The 14145-nt window shown below is 40.5% G+C and overlaps 2 protein-coding genes across 5 annotated transcripts in view; one reads left to right on the forward strand and one right to left on the reverse strand.

The window, feature by feature from the left end:
* CACNA1C (calcium voltage-gated channel subunit alpha1 C) overlaps positions 1-14145 on the reverse strand; it is a 557739-nt gene that overhangs the window by 524512 nt on the left and 19082 nt on the right. The window lies entirely within an intron of this gene.
* Positions 1-14145, forward strand: part of DCP1B (decapping mRNA 1B) — a 56253-nt gene that overhangs the window by 6229 nt on the left and 35879 nt on the right. For all 3 annotated transcript variants that reach the window (XM_036865112.1, XM_036865113.1, XM_036865114.1), the window contains exon 3: positions 2459-2586. In XM_036865112.1, coding sequence (XP_036721007.1) covers positions 2459-2586 — 128 coding nt within the window. The remainder of the gene's footprint in view (positions 1-2458; positions 2587-14145) is intronic.

Raw genomic sequence — 14145 nt, forward strand, 5'->3', positions numbered from 1 at the left:
GGCTTTACAGAGCTGCCAGGTGCCGGAGGAGGAGCTGAACCTCACGGAGGCAGAGGCAGGGGCCCCGAGCCACAGCACAGTGAGGGCAGCGATCCGGGGCGGAGAGTGTGTACCGCTTGGCGTGAGTTAGAAGCTGACAGTGAGAGTAAAGAGATTTTGCTGGCTTGGAATATCAGACTGAAGGTGCTGAAATCTCTTTCCTGAGCAGTAGGGAGCCACTGAAGGTTTACGAGTGGGGGAGTAAAGGAGTGACGGCAGACATGCGGGAAAGTCGGTGTGCTAACATTATGCGGACACAGAGAGACGGTGGTGGCAGAGCAGGTGTGAGGTGAAGTGGGGAGGGCTTCCTGGGAGACTGCACGCGGGGGGCGGTGACATTTTAAAGCACTGGTGAGATTTTGAAATGGAAAACAGAGAGGATGACAGACTCATTGGCGGAATGGAAAGATGGGAGGTTGAGAACCTGGCTTGAGGATAGTTTTAGTTTTATTTTGAAATAGTGATCCTGGGGTGATGGCAGGGCGTTCCAGTGGTGGCACCAGGCACTCGGGACGGGGCAGGGATGGAGGCACAGAGCGTGGAGGCGTCGGCATCGTTAGTTTGGTCGTTGGAACCGGCAGAGAAGCTGAGGGCCTAATGGCTGGGTTTCAGGGCCAGCAGGATGCAGAGGAGAGTCACCACGGAGACAGGCAGAACTAGAGCAGCACACACAGGCCCCTGCGGCCCCGGGCAGGTTCGGCGTGGAGGGTGGGCAGGAGGCAACGGTGGGAGTGGAAGGAGAGCATTTTTAGTGGGTCTTCTTTTGTTGATGCAGAGGAGTAACAGATTATGCAAGTATTTTCTGTTTTGTACCAAAGCCAAACGTAGGTTGGTATTTTCAAGTACTTCTTAATATACTCTTGAGTTGCTCATGGAGCTGTCAGTTAAACAAACCTTTAAACTGAGAAGCAAATCCTTCCCTAGTCCTTAATCTCTTCCCCACATCTAACTCCTTAAGAGCAGGGCCCTCTCTCCCATCCCTCTCCCCCGCCCCAGCCTGCCCACCATCCGAGCCCAGATTCTAGAACGTTGAGGTCTTTCCTCGGTGGAGGTTGACAGACAGCTCATGGAGGTCACCAGGGAGTTTTGGGCGCAGGTGATGGAGCTGCCAGTGATGTATTTTGACTTACAGATGTTGCTTTAGAGCAGTTGGCACACGCACCCCCTGAGTCTATTTTATGAATTGTGCGATGGTGTAGTAGCCGTACCATTAGAGGGGCGAAAGCCTGTTGTGATAATGAGACGCTGGAAGAGTCAAATTCTGATTCTGTATAAAAACACCTAATCCCACTTTAAAAATTATGTCTTTGTTTCCTCCCGTCTCTTTCTGTAATAGAGTTACACCCACTGGTGATTTCCTGGGGATCCTCTGACAGGCATCTTTGGAAGTCTCTCTTCATTCTTCCCCAGAATTTAAGTTGAAATGATCGTCATGATTATTTCTGGTATTCATTATATGCCCAGCACCACTTTACCACTTAGTAAAATAAGTTAGGCAAGGATTGCCTTCCATCAGTTTTAAAATTAGAAGTCTCATAAGAAAACTGTAGGTAGTAAATCAAGTGGTTAGAGGCGAAATAAAACTGAGCTATAAACCCCGTTTCTTCCTGTTGCTCGCAGCATTTCTGTGGGCTTGTTACCCTGTGCCCCAGATTAAATCAGTGGCCCTGCCTGTTTCGGTTTCAGTGTGTGAGCATGCATGTTCCAGTTTGTCAGCAGAAGTTGCACAGTTGGGTTGGTATCTGGCCTGTCCCCCAAGGGTAGACAGATGCACTTGTAGTTGTTAGTTTCTGTTTGATTTGGGTTCTTCCTGCCTGACAGAGACTAGGCACTGAAGGTTTATTGAATGAAATTAAAAATAAAAAGCTACTAAATGCACAGTTTTATGGATAAAAATTTTTGTAGTAGCTTATCTATGAAGCTATTTGCCTTACACTGAAGAATACTAAATATCTGCTCTTTGCTTTAAGTTGTATAAACTTTTAATTATACTATATCTCCTCATAAGTTCATTGACCAGAGTTACATCATTTCTCTAAGAAATTACACAGCTTTCAATTTCAGACCAACGCTATCATTTTCTGTAATTGTGATGTACGCTCTGTATTAATGGTCAAGATTGTTTAAAGGTGTCTGTCGATAATTTTTTTATCAGTAGTTACCATCTCTGCCTTAAAGGAACTTACAGCGTAGGTAGGGAAACAAGCTGTGTATATGTACATACGCACACAGTTAAATAAGTAGGGCTGGACTTCACCAAAGCACCAGCATGGCCGGCGTGCCGTATGCGTCCCGCACATTGGTGCAGCCCACGGTGAAAGGGCGGAAAGGTTGAAGGCGTGTCCGGATGCCCCTGTCCTGGAAGTGCTCTGCTCTAAACAGCGTGTCTCTGTGTCCCCCCGCCCCCGGCGACCTTTAGGTCTGCTTCTCCGAAACACGGCTTCACCATCATGAACAGGCTGAGCATGGAGAATAGGACAGAGCCCATCACGAAAGACCTGGATTTCCAGCTCCAGGACCCCTTCCTTCTCTACAGAAATGCCAGATGTGAGTCTGAACGCGTGTTTGAGACTGTGTGTGACTGTTGTGTTTAGTGTCAGTGACTGTAGGGGCCAGCACGGGTGGCCTGGGAGACACGCCTCGGCGCGGGATAGCTTCTTCCTCGGGAGAGTTTACACGGAAACTGTGTGAATGTGATGGCGTGAGCAGTTAAACCTCGTCCTCTGCAGCTGGACCGCTTTGTGCTGTGAGCCTGAGCGGGGCTTGGGGGAGGCGAGTCCTTGGCCAGGAGACCGCAGAGGGCGCCCCGGTGGTGCTGCAGGACCTAGACTAGCCATTCAGCTCGTGTGTCGCTTCGGCTGAGCATCCGAGGAGATGCTTGAGGGAGAGGGCCTGTCTTCCAGAAGCACCATCTTTTGAATACGTAGTAAATGAAAACCAAAGTCCAAAGAGTTTTGGTCCTTAAGAATTTCATAACACTTGGTAAAGTTGAAGTTCTATTAGGTAACTAAATGGTCCTTGTCAGGTTTGAAATGAGGTAGCAGTCGCCTGCCCAGAATTCTGTCCCCATTTCACTCTTGCATCCCATCTGACCACTCGTGCTGACTGTTGGGCGGCCCACAGAAAAGCGGATGAGAGCGTTAGGACCGGCAGGAGCATCTCCACACAGAACACAAGCGCACACTATAGCTGCTTAAACGTGTGTGCACGTGCTCCGTGCTGGCTTTCAAAAAGACCTCGCAGTTAAGAAATGGTTACCGTACATTTTCCACCCCATTCTTTGAGCTCAAGATACAAGAATTTGCCTTCTGTTTACTACTCAGTGTTATCTTAACAATGTAATACAAGTAATATATAATGTTTCAACCCCATTGAATTGTTCTGAAGTAAATATAGCATCATTTTAATGCTATATTTACTTATATTCACATGTAACTAAGTTGTCGTGATAGGTGGTCATCCTATTTAGAAAATACAGTTAAACTTTTACGAGAAAAAAATTATAAGAAAGCTATTAAAACTATATAACATGACTTTCTAATGGCAGGTCCTATGAAATGAAAAATTTAGTAATACAGAGAAATATTTTGTTTACTATTCCTGTTTCTTTGCCAGAAGGTGTAGTTTAATCAATTGTAGCTTGTAGTTGTTTGAATTTTTTTGTGTGCTTGTTATGTCAGGTTATATTTTTTTTTTTGAGATTATTAGAGTCTATGTCAGATTAATATGTAATCAAATCCTAATAAACAAAATAACTACAAAATTAAATATAAAATGAATGAATATTAGTGGCTTATAATAATTTTTGGTTGCCCTTATTTTGCATAAATACTGAGTCTAGTTGGTATAGATAATATTTTAAATTCTTATTACAATATTACATATTATATATTATATTATGTACTGTACCGAAGATATGAAAATACAAACTCTCTTTAATGTGGTCAATTTTAAAAATAACCTTCCTCAGTCCCACAGGGTTTAGCTGCTAGGAACTAGTAAACGTGCTCAGCCCCACCTGGGTTCCAGGCTGTGCTGTCCAGTACCGCCCCACGGGCTAGGATGGCTGGTCTGAATTTTACACTCTGAGCTATGAATGTCAAAGACACACCGATTTTCACAGGCTTGGTACAAAAAAAAGGAATGTGAAAAAATCTCAGTAGTCTTATATTGATTTACCTGTTGAAATGGTAATATTTTGAATATATTGAGTTAAATAAAAAGTATTATTAAAATTAATTTCACCTGCTTCTTTTTATTTTTTTATTTAAAAATTCCATTTGTGGCTCACATTTGTGGTTCACCATATGTTTCTACTGGACGGCACTGTTCCAGGCATTTTCATTCATCTTCCCACACTTCCTCATCACAGCTTTCAGGGGCAGACACTCTCCCTGCTGTTTTGCAGATGAGAAAACTGAGTCTCAGGGAGGCGGCAGCCCTGGCAGACCCACACGTTCTGATTTCAGGTCCGTTGCTTTTTCTACACCGGCCTGTACTGCTCTCTCCACTGTTCAACATGAGTGCAAATTGAAGGCAGCCTTTGGGCTGCGTATTAAAGTGTTTCTAATGAGCTTCCATAAGACAAATGATATCAGTTGAATAACAAAGAGGGGAAGGGAATGGATCTATTTACCTTCCTGAGTTTATTTTGCTTCTTTTCTCCTTAATATTTGGCACATCTTGACTTTGCAGCCATAGTCATTTGGATTTCGTTTATTTACAAAAGCCTTTTCAGTCTCTGACATCAGAGGTTCCCAGAAGGTTTTGCTCCAGTGCTTTCAGCGTGTCAGATGCCTCTCAAATGTTTTAAAATATTCTGATACTCTATGGAATAATTGCATCTGGTTTGCATATTCTCTGATGATGTATAGATTCATTCATCATCCTTTGAACAATGAACCCAGCTTCACTCAGGACTGGTCTTTAAGACTCTCTACCTCTCGAGATCTATCGAGTCAAGGATCTCCCTGTTTTAGTCCTGACATTTCACTTTGGCCAATATATGTCATAGGCCAGGTTGGAACATGTCAAGAGGCAGAGCTGATACAGGTTTGTGGTGAGTTTTTTAGATTCACTAGGTTAAAAAAATTGGTACGTGAGGAGATAACTATCCCTTTCTAGAATTGTATGGATTCAGAAGAGCAAAATAAAGAAGTGAAAACTCAAACTTTCTTCATTTAACTAAAAAAAAAAAAAGATGTATAATAAGTAACTGAATTTCGTCCAAACACAAAATGTATGGTTTTAGTACAGTAAAGGATTTATAGTGTTTAAACCTGGTTGTCATAGAATTTAACCTCTGTAAGCTTTATAGGTAAATAAGGCACCTGTTGAATTAGGACAGAAAATATTTACCCAACAAATATTTACTGAGTGCTTACTGCCTCCCAGGCACTATGTCAAGGCTCTGTACGGGTTATTTAATTCTCATCACTTTTCCTTAGAAGTCCTATTATTCCTATTTTGTAAATGAGGAAACTGAGGTTAAAGGGATTACATAATTTACCAAGGTCTGTGACTGTTTTGAGATGGAAAGAGCATTTGAACTGAGAAAGCCTAGCTCCAGAAGTCTAGGCCCAAGCAGTGGAAGTACCAACACATGAGTGATGGGTCTGAGTAAGGTTTACCTTTTAAGAAATGCTTAGTCTTGTAGTGTACACTCCAGAGTTAAAAAGCGAGTTTCTTTTTTTTTTTTAAGTTGAGAATCTACTGTATCTCCATTATTAGAAAGGAGAATATCAAATAAAAACTAATGTAACAAAAAGCCGAATTTGACTGTTTCTTGTGTATTATTACCCTCTAGCAGCTGTTTGCTGTATTTGCCATTTCAGAACTAAATAAGATTTTGGTATAGGGAGATACAGTTTAGAACTGTATTTTCCCGAGTAGATCATAATATTTAAGATAAGTTACAGATAGCAGTGACAGGTAGATTTCAGAGCTAGGCCAACATGTTGAATATATTATTGTCTGTGATTACAGAATTAGAATGAAATTCTTTTGGGCTGCTTGATTTCATTGCAGACATAAGCTTGGAGCTTAGTGCAAATCAGAAAAGGCAAAAATCAAGATACCTAGATCAAAGCTGTTTTAGAAAACTCCTCAGTTTTAAAGTGAATTTACCATATTGGGTAGTTTTGTATTCATAAAGAAATACAATTTAAATTCTTTATTGACATTTGTAGGATCTGAGAAAAACTGCTATAAATAATGAAAAATGGTACACCGAATGAAAATTATACAGACAGTCCTCATCTTTCAAATAGACCATGACCTAGAAGTTCCCTTTTAAAGTGATTGGTTGGCAGACTTTTGGCTCAACATGGCAGATCGAACACACTCCTGAAACTGTTGAAATGACAGTAACAGAGTAAAGATATAAACCCACAAGGGTGGAGGGTAGATTTCATGAAAAAAATGGCATAAACGAGAAAGAGGAAGACATGCCATGACAGCTTCGTTGTTCACAATTGTTAACCTTACTGCCCTGCAGAAGACTCTCTCTGACCTGTTGATGTCGGACTTGACAGTGCAATTTGGTTCTTCCCCCACTGACCCTTCCGGGAGGATATTGTGTAGTTGCCCTTTGGACTCAAGTATGGTTGTGTGGATTGACCTGGCCAGTGAGATGTGGGTAGAAGTGGTACGTGTGACTTCTGAGCAGATACATGTTCGACCACGTCTCTTTCCCTTCTGCAATGATGACTCGTGGTGTTCAGGCAGAGGCTGCTGTGTCAGCCTGGTCCTGGAATGAAGGCACAGAGGTGACCCATGATGGACTTGTAATGTGTATGAGAAGTAAACCTTTGTCATTGTAAGCCATTGAGATTTGGGGGTCATTTGTTACTCCAGCATAACTTGGGCTGTTACGACAGATACATAAGCCATCCAGGAAAAGGGGGATCCAAGCACAAGTTGGAGGTAAAGGAGTTCTGAGAAGAGTGGTAAAGAGGAGTCCCATCATGACCCCTATGCAACTGAACTAAAGATGAGTCAGTCTAAAAGTAGGGAGGTGGAAGGCTTCAGGAAGCATGTCCAAGAAGAAATTTACACCTGAGAGTTTGAATCTCTTGGGACATTTACAGTTCCGTTTGCAGTGATTTTGGTAATGATATAAGAACATTAAAAACAGAGAGGGTAAAAAAAAAAAACAAAACAAAAGGAGGCAATTCTTAATTCCTGGGAAAGCAAAATACTGTACAAGAAAGGAAGTATAATCATAGTACACTATTTGGCTCTGCTGATCATAAATGATAACACTAAATGTGAAATGGTGTTATACTTACATTGGAAGGAAGGGGGAAAGTGTGTGTGTGTGTTTGTGTGTGAGAGTGTGTGTGTATTGTCAGAGAACTAAATCCTCTTCAATGGATTTTTCTTAAGAATCAAGAGGTAGTTACAGAAAGATAGAGAAGATGAAAAGGCAGAGGGCTATGTACCAGATGAAGGAACAAGAAAAAACCCCAGAAAAACAACTAAATGAAGTGGAGATAGGCAACCTTCCAGAAAAAGAATTCAGAATAATGATAGTGAAGATGATCCAGGACCTCGGAATAAGAATGGAGGCAAAGATTGAGAAGATGCAAGAAATGATTAACAAAGACCTAGAAGAATTAAAGAACAAACAAACAGAGATGACCAATACAATAACTGAAATGAAAACTACACTAGAAGAAATCAATAGCAGAATAACTGAGGCAGAAGAACGGATAAGTGACCTGGAAGACAGAATGGTGGAATTCACTGCTGTGGAACAAACTAAAGAAAAAAGAATGAAAAGAAATGAAGACAGCCTAAGAGACCTCTGGGACAACATTAAACGCAACAACATTCGCATTATAGGGGTCCCAGAAGGAGAAGAGAGAGAGAAAGGACCAGAGAAAATATTTGAAGAGATTATAGTCGAAAACTTCCCTAACATGGGAAAGGAAATAGCCACCCAAGTCCAGGAAGCACAGAGAGTCCCATACAGAATAAACCCAAGGAGAAACACGCCGAGACACATAGTAATCAAAGTGGCAAAAATTAAAGACAAAGAAAAATTATTGAAAGCAGCAAGGGAAAAACGACAAATAACATACAAGGGAACTCCCATAAGGTTAACAGCTGATTTCTCAGCAGAAACTCTACAAGCCAGAAGGGAGTGGCATGATATACTTAAAGTGATGAAAGGGAAGAACCTACAACCAAGATTACTCTACCCGGCAAGGATCTCATTTAGATTTGATGGAGAAATCAAAAGCTTTACAGACAAGCAAAAGCTAAGAGAATTCAGCACCACCAAACCAGCTCTACAACAAATGCTAAAGGAACTTCTCTAAGTGGGAAACACAAGAGAAGAAAAGGACCTACAAAAACAAACCCAAAACAATTAAGAAAATGGTCATAGGAACATACATATCGATAATTACCTTAAACGTGAATGGATTAAATGCCCCAACCAAAAGACATAGACTGGCTGAATGGATACAAAAACAAGACCCATATATATGCTGTCTACAAGAGACCCACTTTAGACCTAGGGACACATACAGACTGAAAGTGAGGGGATGGAAAAAGATATTCCATGCAAATGGAAATCAAAAGAAAGCTGGACTAGCTATACTCATATCAGATAAAATAGACTTTAAAATAAAGAATGTTACAAGAGACAAGGAAGGACACTACATAATGATCCAGGGATCAATCCAAGAAGAAGATATAACAATTATAAATATATATGCACCCAACATAGGAGCACCTCAATACATAAGGCAACTGCTAACAGCTATAAAAGAGGAAATCGACAGTAACACAATCATAGTGGGGGACTTTAACACCTCACTTACACCAATGGACAGATCATCCAAAATGAAAATAAATAAGGAAACAGAAGCTTTAAATGACACAATAGACCAGATAGATTTAATTGATATATATAGGACATTCCATCCAAAAACAGCAGATTACACGTTCTTCTCAAGTGCGCACGGAACATTCTCCAGGATAGATCACATCTTGGGTCACAAATCAAGCCTCAGTAAATTTAAGAAAATTGAAATCATATCAAGCATCTTTTCTGACCACAACGCTATGAGATTAGAAATGAATTACAGGGGAAAAAACGTAAAAAGGACAAACACATGGAGGCTAAACAATACGTTACTAAATAACCAAGAGATCACTGAAGAAATCAAAGAGGAAATAAAAAAGTACCTAGAGACAAATGACAATGAAAACACGACGACCCAAAACCTATGGGATGCAGCAAAAGCGGTTCTAAGAGGGAAGTTTATAGCTATACAAGCCTACCTAAAGAAACAAGAAAAATCTCAAGTAAACAATCTAACCTTACACCTAAAGAAACTAGAGAAAGAAGAACAAACAAAACCCAAAGTTAGCAGAAGGAAAGAAATCATAAAGATCAGAGCAGAAATAAATGAAATAGAAACAAAGAAAACAATAGCAAAGATCAATAAAACTAAAAGTTGGTTCTTTGAGAAGATAAACAAAATTGATAAGCCATTAGCCAGACTCATCAAGAAAAAGAGGGAGAGGACTCAAATCAATAAAATCAGAAATGAAAAAGGAGAAGTTACAACAGACACCACAGAAATACAAAGCATCCTAAGAGACTACTACAAGCAACTTTATGCCAATAAAATGGACAACCTGGAAGAAATGGACAAATTCTTAGAAAGGTATAACCTTCCAAGACGGAATCAGGAAGAAACAGAAAATATGAACAGACCAATCACAAGTAATGAAATTGAAACTGTGATTAAAAATCTTCCAACAAACAAAAGTCCAGGACCAGATGGCTTCACAGGTGAATTCTATCAAACATTTAGAGAAGAGCTAACACCCATCCTTCTCAAACTCTTCCAAAAAATTGCAGAGGAAGGAACACTCCCAAACTCATTCTATGAGGCCACCATCACCCTGATACCAAAACCAGACAAAGACACTACAAAAAAAGAAAATTACAGACCAATATCACTGATGAATATAGATGCAAAAATCCTCAACAAAATACTAGCAAACAGAATCCAACAACACATTAAAAGGATCATACACCACGATCAAGTGGGATTTATCCCAGGGATGCAAGGATTCTTCAATATACGCAAATCAATCAATGTGATACACCATATTAACAAATTGAAGAATAAAAACCATATGATCATCTCAATAGATGCAGAAAAAGCTTTTGACAAAATTCAACACCCATTTCTGATAAAAACTCTCCAGAAAGTGGGCATAGAGGGAACCTACCTCAACATAATAAAGGCCATATATGACAAACCCACAGCAAACATCATTCTCAATGGTGAAAAACTGAAAGCATTTCCTCTAAGATCAGGAACGAGACAAGGATGTCCACTCTCACCACTATTATTCAACATAGTTCTGGAAGTCCTAGCCACGGCAATCAGAGAAGAAAAAGAAATAAAAGGAATACAAATTGGAAAAGAAGAAGTAAAACTGTCACTGTTTGCGGATGACATGATACTATACATAGAGAATCCTAAAACTGCCACCAGAAAACTGCTAGAGCTAATTAATGAATATGGTAAAGTTGCAGGATACAAAATTAATGCACAGAAATCTCTTGCATTCCTATACACTAATGATGAAAAATCTGAAAGAGAAATTATGGAAACACTCCCATTTACCATTGCAACAAAAAGAATAAAATACCTAGGAATAAACCTACCTAGGGAGACAAAAGACCTGTATGCAGAAAACTATAAGACACTGATGAAAGAAATTAAAGATGATACCAACAGATGGAGAGATATACCATGTTCTTGGATTGGAAGAATCAACATTGTGAAAATGAGTATACTACCCAAAGCAATCTACAGATTCAGTGCAATCCCTATCAAATTACCAATGGCATTTTTTACGGAGCTAGAACAAATCATCTTAAAATTTGTATGGAGACACAAAAGACCCCGAATAGCCAAAGCAGTCTTGAGGGGAAAAAATGGAGCTGGAGGAATCAGACTCCCTGACTTCAGACTATACTACAAAGCTACAGTAATCAAGACAATATGGTACTGGCACAAAAACAGAAACATAGATCAATGGAACAAGATAGAAAGCCCAGAGATTAACCCACGCACCTATGGTCAACTAATCTATGACAAAGGAGGCAAAGATATACAATGGAGAAAAGACAGTCTCTTCAATAAGTGGTGCTGGGAAAACTGGACAGCTACATGTAAAAGAATGAAATTAGAATACTCCCTAACACCATACACAAAAATAAACTCAAAATGGATTAGAGACCTAAATATAAGACTGGACACTATAAAACTCTTAGAGGAAGACATAGGAAGAACACTCTTTGACATAAATCACAGCAAGATCTTTTTTGATCCACCTCCTAGAGTAATGGAAATAAAAACAAAAATAAACAAGTGGGACCTAATGAAACTTCAAAGCTTTTGCACAGCAAAGGAAACCATAAACAAGACGAAAAGACAACCCTCAGAATGGGAGAAAATATTTGCAAATGAATCAACGGACAAAGGATTAATCTCCAAAATATATAAACAGCTCCTTCAGCTCAATGTCAAAGAAACAAACACCCCAATCCAAAAATGGGCAGAAGACCTAAATAGACATTTCTCCAAAGAAGACATACAGACGGCCACGAAGCACATGAAAAGATGCTCAACATCACTAATTATTAGAGAAATACAAATCAAAACTACAATGAGGTATCACCTCCTGTTAGAATGGGCATCATCAGAAAATCTACAAACAACAAATGCTGGAGAGGGTGTGGAGAAAAGGGAAACCTCTTGCACTGTTGGTGGGAATGTAAATTGATACAGCCACTATGGAGAACAATATGGAGGTTCCTTAAAAAACTAAAAATAGAATTACCATATGACCCAGCAATCCCACTACTGGGCATATACCCAGAGAAAACCGTAATTCAAAAAGACACATGCACCCGAATGTTCATTGCAGCACTATTTACAATAGCCAGGTCATGGAAGCAACCTAAATGCCCATCAACAGACGAATGGATAAAGAAGTTGTGGTACATATATACAATGGAATATTACTCAGCCATAAAAAGGAACGAAATTGAGTCATTTGTTGAGACGTGGATGGATCTAGAGACTGTCATACAGAGTGAAGTAAGTCAGAAAGAGAAAAACAAATATCGTATATTAATGCATGTATGCGGAACCTAGAAAAATGGTACAGATTAGCCAGTTTGCAGGGCAGAAGTTGAGACACAGATGTAGAGAATGGACATATGGACACCAAGGGGGGAAAACTGCAGTGAGGTGGGGATGGTGGTGTGCTGAACTGGGCGATTGGGATTGACATGTATACACTGATGTGTATAAAACTGATGCCTAATAAGAACCTGCAGTATAAAAAAACAAACAAACAAAAAAAAACAAAAACAAAAACAAAAGAATCAAGAGGTAGTGTATACGTGATATATAGGAAAAGAGGTTTACATACTAGGAAAAAAATTGGATGAGAAATAAATGGAGAGCAGAAATAACTGTCACGGAAAAGGTTGCTTTTAGGGAGTGGTAATCAGGACTATAATGGCTAGAGAATTGATCTGCTATTTGTTATAAAACCTTACAGTATTTGATATTTAAAATTATAGATATGTTTTATTTTGATAAAAATATAATTGGATATCAGAATACATTCATAAAAACAATATTTTAGTTGGTGGTTAAGTTTCTAAGTCAACTGATAATAGCACACTAACATTATAATGATGTGCATATGAAATACAGCACCAGTTTGGATAGCATTATTTCTGTAGGAAAATCAGTTCAAGAGTAAAACTTGTGTAGACCCCAAGAGTAAAACCTCCTTAGCAGTGAGGCAGAGGACTTCTAGTGCCCATGTATATTCACAGATCGTTTGTAATGCTAGGTCTTCCTGGGACTTCCCTGGCGGTCCAGTGGTTAAGACTCCGTGCTTCCACTGCAGGGGGCACAGGTTCCATCCCTGTTTGGGGAAGTAAGATCTCACACGCCGGGTGGCACAACCAAAAATAATAATAATAAAGGCGTTATTATTAAAAAGAAAAAATGCTAGGTCTTGTATGAAATGCATTTTAGCGTGTGGTAATGGTAAAGTGAAGCTTGAGGCCTTCCCAGCCCGTTGCCAAGTCTCAGCTCCATACTGTTTGCACAGCCCTTTTCTCCTTATAGTCCCACATCCGTTCCAGCCCAGACTTCCATTACCTGTTACCTGGGCTGGCTCATAGCTCCTGAGAACGAGAGCATAAGCTTCCGGCACCAGCCAAAGTAGCGTAAGTTCACAACGACATACCTCTCCCACTGGTTACAACGAAAAGTTCTGGACAGAATACAAAACAAAAAACCAAAAAGCCTGAGGATTCTGAAAGTAAACAATAACAGGCATATTGGTGAGGGAAGTCAGAACTTGAAGAATAACCAGAATGGTGGCTAGTCTCCTGACTTATTCTTCCCTTCTTTGTCCCCTGACTTTGACTCGAGAGTGAGCCACGTCACAGAACTATGGACAGAAACGACAAAAACCAAGAGCAACATCTCTGTGGACTGAGGACTGGAGAAATGGCCTCCCTCTTTCCCTCCCAGCCCTACTCGAAGCCAGCTGCGACACTAACCTGAGCTGCCACTGCGGCAGGGACAGGCCCGTGAGGATCCCAAGAAAAGTCTGTGTCTGCCAGAGGAACTGCAAACAAGGGCTCCTGTGGTCTCAAGAGTGTAGTTGATATTTCTTTGCTTCACCCAGTGAGTAGCCCAAGCTACACAGACAGTCTGACAGTGTGAGAAGCTAAACTCTGAGAGAAACCCAGACTTTGTGGCCTGAAGACTGGGGAGAAGGACCCCCGTGAGCTGGAGAGAGAGCTGGATGAGGAGATCCCCTAATTCTGTATGGGAACTGACATGGGTGCTGGTCTCACCCGTGAGTATCACATACATGTAACAGAGCCAAAGAAGCATAGCCGAGGCTTTGAGAACTAACCCACGGTGTAGACAACCACCCATCTCCAGACCAACACCTGAGTGGTGTATGCACGGGGCAGACACAGCTCTGAAAATGGAGCTGACATGGGAACCGTTGCCCACAAAAGGCAGG

Source organism: Balaenoptera musculus, chromosome 10 (assembly GCF_009873245.2).
Source record: "Balaenoptera musculus isolate JJ_BM4_2016_0621 chromosome 10, mBalMus1.pri.v3, whole genome shotgun sequence".
In the NCBI taxonomy this organism is placed as follows: domain Eukaryota; kingdom Metazoa; phylum Chordata; class Mammalia; order Artiodactyla; family Balaenopteridae; genus Balaenoptera; species Balaenoptera musculus.